Here is an 8,403-nt window from a genome sequence, read left to right as displayed (position 1 = left end):
GGTTCAGGATTCGTTGCCAAGACAGGCAGCCCAAACAAGTTTACAAATAGGCTATGGCGGCTCCCTGAAATGAACAAATGGCTAAAGCATACTGTTCTCCTAACACTTATTTTCGTTGTATGTGCGTTTTAGTGTTGTTTTTCTTCTTCTTGCATACGGAAAGTACCCTCGGTAAGGTCTAATTTTATACTTAATTTTCAAATGAATGCCAAAAAGCTTAGACGACGCGATAGCTTGCGAATGTGATAATCCTTCTTGTCTTTAACACATTTCGATCGATACAAATCTATACAAATATTGCAATAATTAAAGTGAACTTATTTTTACAGTTTTTCAGCCTTCTTATCTAATTGCTACTGGATCCACGATCACAACATTCTTGCTCGGAAACGCGTCGCAGGACATATCTCTGAAGCTTAGGACTACATCGCCATCCAATACCACAGGTAGATAAATTAAGATAACGCACCCTAGTCTAGAGAAATTTGTGCCTCTCATCTAGAAAAAAAACATTGGGAAATTAACGAAATTAACGTAAGAACACGGGCATTATTTCTCCCTTCTTTCTAAAAGAAGAAATACAAAATAGCCTACAAAAGGGTTGTCACACATCAAGATGTCAGTTGATTTGCTGAGTTTAGCTACAATTTACAGGAAACCTTTCACCACCATCATGTGTAGAGGAGACAACGCAGTGGAATGTCACAATGGAACAGGTGGGAAAGGTAAGAAGCATTAATTAATTAAAGAAAGTGGTTAAAAATTATAATCAAAGTGGTTAACAAAAATGAAGAAAAGAAAAATGTTTTAAAAGATCTTTATGTTCTATACATTTATATAAGTTCTGTAAGTGTATGTATGTGGCATACTGTATATAATGCCCCACACACACACACACACACACACACACACACACACACACACACACACACATGATGTACAGTATAAGAGTATTTGTTCAGGATAAGGGGTCTCCATTTAATATAATCATCATCATCATTTTTCAACCGCGGTCGAGATCGTGGATTTCACAATATTACGAATTTACGCCAGTCTTCCCGGTCCTTCATTGCCAACCCTCTGTTCCTGCTTACTGATGCCTGTGTCCCTAGCGATGACATCAGGGAACGACAGTTTTCTACCTCTGGTCTGCTTTGAGGCAGGATTCCAGAGAAGAAGGGAAGATATAACCTCACTGTCCGCTCTGTAGCAGTTTAATATAATAATAATAATAATAATTAATATATGGTATATTTATTTTGCATTCACAGTGAAATGAGTTATCTGCTTTTAACCCATCCTAAGTAACAGGGGCAATGTGGTACGGGGGCAGCAGTTTGTCTTCCAGCTTATATTTTTAATGTTCCGTTTCAAAATGTGTCTGCTCATTTTATTTTGTTAAATTACTTGCAATTTCACTTTTTTATTCTGTATCCTTTATGAGTTCTCTCTCCTGATAGGATACAATTGGTATCCATTACTAGAGAGCTGGAGAGACAAGGAGACGACTGTTATTGAACAAACACTTTTGCTATTGTTATGTCAACTTTTACATACAGTACTGACAGTAGAAGTGAGTTTCCTAATGCTGCCATCTTTGTCTCCTCTTTGGGGCCTCAGACCATAGCACGGGTCAATCTCAGATTGAACCGAAGTCTGGATTTGTGTGGTGATAATGAGACCCATTCAGACTGCTGTCCCAAACCACTTTGTGTTTTGGAGACTCTTCAGTTGTCTGCCTGTCGTGGAGGCACACCTCAGGCCTTACTACTCATCCAGGTCAAGATCTATTCCCTTTTGCTTCCCTCTAGCCCTCTGTCTGGTAAGTCCAATACATCTTTTACACTGAACTTTAATCATTTAGTGGTTAAAGGTTATGTCTAGCTAACAATGCTAAACCAAAAATGGCACTCTTTATTTCAGATAAGAAAGCAGTAATACCCAATCAAGTGTACCATCCGCTGGGCTCCTGTCCCTGTGACCTTACTCCCACAGCATGTGATACACGCTGTTGTTGTGACACGGTATTTGACTTCCACATAATTACATATTCTGAAATAATAGCTAAAAAACATTTTTGGACCGTTTACATTGTATTTGTTCATGTTATGTTTGAATTTGCCTTCACAGGACTGCTCCCTTGATGATTTGAAGCTATTTGAATCCCACTGTTTCTCTGGGCCGTTTGGTGGGAACATATCTCCTACTCCAGACTATCAGTGCTCGGCACAATCAGCTGAAAACTCCCCTGATTGGTTTCCATTTCTATGTGTTAACTCCCCACCTGAAAACAATCCATACCTTGGACTTTTTTATCAGGGCGAAACTATGTAAGAGACAAATGTAACAATATTAATCCATTGTATGATTATATACATTTAATAATGTAATAACATGTTCTTTCATGACAAATGTCAAATTGTCAAAAGGATAAACACAACAAAGCTCAGGAGCTTATTTGTGTCACAAACCTTCGAGAAGTAATTAATCACTAGAGGTGACATTCCTGATTTACCTTGGAGATAACTTTGAGTGCCATCATTTCTCCAGATAGCTCATTATCTGGTGTGCAGCCTAAATTCTTGTTTTAACTTGGCATTTGACCAAAAGTGCATGGACTCTGTTTTGCCTTGGAGAAGTGACAGCTTGTTGTCTGCCAACCATACACAGATATTAAAAATATTTGTTTTAGTAAATAGTAATAAATTACAGTCACAGGCTGGTTTCACATCATTATTGTATAATAAAAAAGAAAATGGGTCTGAGATCATAATACTCAATACTACAATGTAGAGGCGGCGGTGGATCAGGGGTAGAGTGGCTGGATCGCAACAGCAAGACTGCCAGTTCGAACCCGGGCTCCCCCAGAGTTGGTGTTCTTGAACAAGACACTGAACCCCTAATTGCTCCTGATGTGCCTTGCATGGTTTCTTCCGCCATCGGTGTATGAATGTGTGTGTGTGTGTGTGAATGGGTGAATGTAATGCACAATCAGTGTAAAGCGCCTTGGATAATGGGGCTATATAAAAGCACCATTTACCAGATTTACTAATAACTATAAAATGTACATATATTCAGCACACCGAACCCTGGGCCCTCCTTCCAAGCATCTGTGTTGTCAGCACCAATTTCCACTGATGGCTACCGCCAAGGAAGTCCTATTTTCACCTTAAAGGATCAATACTTCACTATACCTCAGGTTAGTTTTTATTTTATTGTATTTTTATTTTATGGTGTATGAAATCCACATTCCTACAAGGTGTGTGTGTGTGTGTGTCCACAGCATTCTCTCCTAGGTCAGTGTACAGACAATGCTCCTGTGGCATTCTTGAAAAACTTCCAAGAAAGCTGTGTGACCCTTCTCCGCTCCTGCCCATATCAACCTCCTTTACAGACTACGGCAACTGATTTGAGGGTTCAAGTGAAGGATGGTCAAGGAGGTACAGTATGTTTTTATTTGGTAATCATAATAATTGTATATTTCTTTCTTTGACAATTTAAAAATAAGGCCACGTACACAATGTGATCATGATTTAAAACAGTGTTTTTGTATATTTTGTTAATGATTATGTTTACTTTTGTAGTTCTATGTAGCCTTTTGGATCAGTTGGTCAGTTGCATTATTTAGTCAACAGCCATCTATTTGAATGGATTAGATGCTAGGGGATATTTATGCTATTTTTGCACGAGCAAAGTATACAACTGGCTTCAAGTGGTTAATCAGACCAATCGATTATAAAAAAATCTATTGGAATTAGTTAATATTCATTGATATAAAGAATACAAATTAAAAAATCTAAACACGCTTCAAGATTATTTGATTAATGGAAAAGTAATTTACAGAATAATAAAGAAAATTATCGATTGTTGGCCTAGTAAGGAGAAGTGCAATTTCTGAGGTTTTTGTATTGTTTTGTAATTTGATTCAGTCGTATTGCCATCTTCAGATAAGCATGCATTCCTGCAATTCATTCGTGGCAAACTTTGGATTCACAGTCACATGTACATATTAAACATTATGGATATTAAATGCAGAGTAGGAACGCATGGTTTCATGTGGTTATGATGTGCAATGATTGCACCATTTGCAATCATTCACATTCTGCTATTTACAATCAAGTCCCTAATATTTTAGTGGAATATATTTCAGGTGTGGTTACAGTGGACATGGTGGATGAAGTTGCTGGTGACCTTAGTCACTATGTCTTGAGCACAGACCCTACTGCTCCCACAAGTATGGATATTTCCCTAAATTTACTATTACTTTAAGTACTTATTTAAGTAACTTTAATGTTATGAGATTGTTTCTGATTTATTCTATTTTCCCCAAAACATTCTGTCATTACATAACTTGTTGCTGATGAAGAGATGTACTTTTGTGAGAATGTGACCGTGGCATTGGATTACAAACTCTTCTGGCACGGAAACAGCCTTATGAATATCACGCTAACGCGCACTGTTGGGAATTTCGCCTTCAATGATAGTAGTAAGGGTCTCCAACTAAGTTTTGGCAACTTATTATAACACATTAAAACATTATAGTGTTATGTTTGATGAATACTGACCTAATTTGTTGTACTCTTGTCTTTTCAACAGTGCATTTGACTACACAGTACTCTTCTGTGTTTCTGAACGGAGAATTTACAGGCCAGCAAAATTCAGGGAACCCAGGTTAGTGCAAGTTAAGAATCCATACTGCATCTATGCACACCATAGATCAAATATGGACAAAGCGTCCTTGTATTGTAAATCGCCATCTTTCTAGATCCGTTTGGGCCCAGCTGGCCCATTGGCTGGCCCAGACAACGAGGCGGGACTTCCCCCCTTCTTCTTAGTTGGTTTTTATTTTGACTCTAGTGGGTGGGGAATCCCGATCATAGACTGTAACGGTAGCCACGCCCCTCAGAACATACATGACTTTATGGTAATTATTTTAATAAATAGGACCATCTTTTTCCAAAAAAAATATTATGACTTTAGAAATGAGACTTTAAACTAGTGACTGGAAGCAGAAAGTATTCATGACCATGTTTATTAAGGTAATACAGTCTAGGTGAAGTTGGGCCCAAATACATGGACTTCTATGGGGCTATGGGTTTTGGGCCCAATGACAGCGCCACAACAGGCCATTATATGAACTTTCAGGAAATCCCGATTTCCTTGGTGGCTTCACAAAATATCTGTCTGACTGCCCCCCTGATGCACACAGGTTTGGCAGTAGTTTATTTCCCACCACTAAACTGAACGTGTCTTGCATTGGTGGGGTACCGGTATGTTCATCTTAACTTATCTATTTGTTTTCCACTGGTTTACTGGCAAATATTTTATATATAATATATCTATATATTCAGGGTATCAGGTGGAAAGGCCTGTTATTGGAGGATTTGTGGACACTTCAGAGAACAATACAGGATTCATAGAGAGAACATCAATCAATATTTGGAAGCCAGGTAAAATATTTTTTCTTCCATCCAAGAAAATATTGGCATTGTTGCAGCAATAACATCATTAAATAATATATATGTTGTGGTGTTATGTATAAACGTAAATTACATTTTTCAACAGTAAGTGGGCTCTGTTACACTGCTGAGATTAGGCCAGTTCTGTATGGGGAGAACTCAACAGCAGGATGTCTGCTACCGGTCAGCCTACAGAATATGACTCAATGTAACATTCTGAGGTGAGTCCCTGAGTCTGAGTTTGATTGATTGCCATCATTATATGTGTGTAAAATGTCATATTTTTGTCTCTTTTAGAGAGAATGTTGCCTCTCTCCAGGGCGCTCTGGTTACAGCCACACATGTGGCAAAGAGTGGAGACCCAGATTCCCTAAGCCTGGCAGACTGGGAAAACATTACCTGTAAGTACATCATTATTACTTATGGTATAAACAAATACGTTTAAAATGGCTATTATCTCACACTTGGGGGTCAGGGTGGAGTTTCCCATCCCCCGGATGTGACAGAAGAGTAAAATGTGTCTCAGTATCTAATCATGCCTTTCTGAATACCTCACTACACATTCTAGTTGTAACACTGAACTCAAGCAATCCTGCGGAAGACTCCACAAGTTCATGCTCTGGGATTCCGTCACATTTGCACATCCATGTGAACAGTGTTGTCACAGGGGTGATAGATGGTATTCATCAAAAGGAGATCCACAGCCTTCAAGTCAGGTATACTGTAATGCTCATTAATCTATATGCCCTCTCCTCAAACAGATACAAATGGTTAAGACTATTTAGGATTATTAGATGGGTGAAAGATTATGTCTCTCTAAGTGGCTCTTTTACAGTTACAGTGAGTCTACTTGGAGAATGGAGTGTGGAGGAGGTGACTCCTCTCCATGCATGAACCAAATGGAGACTCAGTCATTCCCGGTCACCTCCTCAATCACCTTCACTGACATCCCCATCAACATTGGACCACCGAAAACAAGGTGCCCTCTCAAATGATACAAAGTTAGCAATAAAGCTTAATATAATAGTTACATTGAATTGTGTAAATTTCCCCTTGAGCTGTCTGATGGTGTATTGCCCCCTTTGACCCCTCATTTTTTTCCTAGGTTTCAAATCAACTTCACTGAGTATGATTGTGACAAAAATGATGTGTGCTGGCCTGAGCTAGCGTTCCCCATCACCAGATATTATACAGGTGAGACTTTGATATGTCCTCCAGAGGCTGTGTTGAATTGGTGTTCCAAATAGCATAATGGCAGTAGCATTACTGATTTATCTGTTCTTTTCCTCTTTCAGGGGAGCCATATTCCCAGTCACTGGCCAAGGGTCTCATCGTAGTGTTCTTCTTCATTGCTGCCTCATTTCTTGGAAATCCATGGAGACAAATCCGACAGGCGTGGAACAATTCCTCTCACTGAAACATACAAGTTCTAATTAATTAAAGACCCACTGTAGAGCTTATTTATTTGACATACTGTAGGTCCTCCTGATCAAGATGAGAGACAGGCAGTGGTGGAAAAAGTATTCATGTTTTTTAAGTAAAAGTATTCATTGTGCAATATAGAATGACCCTGTTGCAAGTAAAAGTCCAGTACTCATTTGCAGAATGGTCCATTTCAAGTTTTCAAATGTACACAAATCTTTTGAAAATATCCGATCTAGGTCTGGGCCGTGGCTCAGCGGTCCAGGCACCTTGGCCGGTAGCCTGAGTCTGGCAGTGTGCTGCAGGTCGACTCCCGATCCTGACTGCCTTTACTGCATCTCACCCCCCCATCTCTCTTTTCGTCAGTCTACTGTCTGTCCCTCTATAAAAAATATAAAATAAAGGTGAAAGCCGCAAAAAAACATTTAAAAATAGCCGATCTACAAGCTCACAGTGTGATGTTGCATTGCATTTCGGCCATTTGAAAATGGCAGAAATTTATATAGGAGTTTTGTAATGTTAATCCAAATCTACAAAAAACAGAATACATCGCATGGATGCACCTGGGACGTATCGTCAGTGATCTATCCTAAGGTCATCGGAGTTTCGGGTCTCTCAACATCATACCCCTCACTCAGGTGACCCAGGTGATCAAGTCCCGACTTACGTCCCAGTAGCTACCCTCGATCAGTCCCATTTAGGGAAAGACAGGGCCACACAATCCGATCCTCCGGAACTACTCTGCCGGAACTGGGAGTGAAAGGAACTGCTGCGTGGACGGACTATAGGCTCTGTGGGTTGACTCCTGTCCTAGCCCCTCCTACGTCTCACCAGGTCCATTCCTGCTCTCACCAGGTCCAGGACATGTGCGTTGCACCAGTCTCACAGCACCAGGCACGTCATCTCGAGCCGCAATGGTTCTGCATGGTGGTGTTGCACCAAAATTATAACATTTTATAGCGATTTTTTATTATTATTTACTATAGTCCTACTAGACCTCAATAAATTACATCTGGCCACAGAAGATCACAGGATCTACTGAATGTGAAGGAGGCCTACTGGGGGGAGCCACACTGTGTCATAGGCTCAATATCTCAGGTTGACACATTCAGTAAATCCTGTGATCTTTTGTGGCCAGATGTAATTTCTTGGGGTCTAGTAGGACTATATAGTAAATAATAAAAAAATAAATCGCTATAATATTTGGTGTTTTTGCTCGAATGCCCCAGCCCCCCTGTCAAAAACAGCTAAAATCCCTAAAACGAAAGAATGCAGCAAATGGAGAAAAAAAATAACACTCATCTTTGTCTAATAACCTAAAACATGAACCTTGGTTGAAAAAAACTAAAGTTGTCCTTTAAGTACAGTACTTAAGTACCGGTAAATGTACTTTACAGTTACATTCCACGGTTTCCACCACTGGAGACAGGGATAAGGGAGTGTTGTATTGCCCTGTGGACAATTTCATTTCAGAGGATACTTAATATGATGTATTATAGTGTAAATAAAAATATGTTGCTGA

The 8,403-nt window shown here is 39.5% G+C and overlaps 1 protein-coding gene across 2 annotated transcripts; it reads left to right on the top strand.

The window, feature by feature from the left end:
• Positions 1-26: 26 nt before the first annotated feature.
• On the top strand, positions 27-8,398 carry tctn2 (tectonic family member 2). 2 transcript variants are annotated; one of them, XM_080765978.1, is made up of 18 exons: positions 27-171; positions 330-446; positions 655-716; positions 1,621-1,822; positions 1,924-2,024; positions 2,131-2,330; positions 3,079-3,199; positions 3,284-3,440; positions 4,151-4,234; positions 4,367-4,486; positions 4,597-4,671; positions 5,352-5,450; positions 5,566-5,680; positions 5,757-5,860; positions 6,028-6,175; positions 6,295-6,438; positions 6,565-6,653; positions 6,755-8,398. In XM_080765978.1, the coding sequence occupies exons 1-18, from the start codon at positions 78-80 to the stop codon at positions 6,874-6,876; spliced, it is 2,154 nt and encodes a 717-aa protein (XP_080622104.1). In that variant the 5' UTR covers positions 27-77; the 3' UTR covers positions 6,877-8,398. The 2 variants fall into 2 exon arrangements, with proteins under 2 accessions (XP_080622104.1, XP_080622103.1); XM_080765977.1 differs by having other exon boundaries at positions 655-725.
• The last annotated feature ends 5 nt before the right edge of the window (positions 8,399-8,403 follow it).

Source organism: Protomyctophum bolini, assembly GCF_963924005.1.
Source record: "Protomyctophum bolini genome assembly, chromosome: 6".
Classification (NCBI taxonomy): Eukaryota; Metazoa; Chordata; class Actinopteri; order Myctophiformes; family Myctophidae; genus Protomyctophum; species Protomyctophum bolini.
Note: the sequence above shows the minus strand (reverse complement) of the source record. Positions and strands in the feature narration are given on the sequence as shown.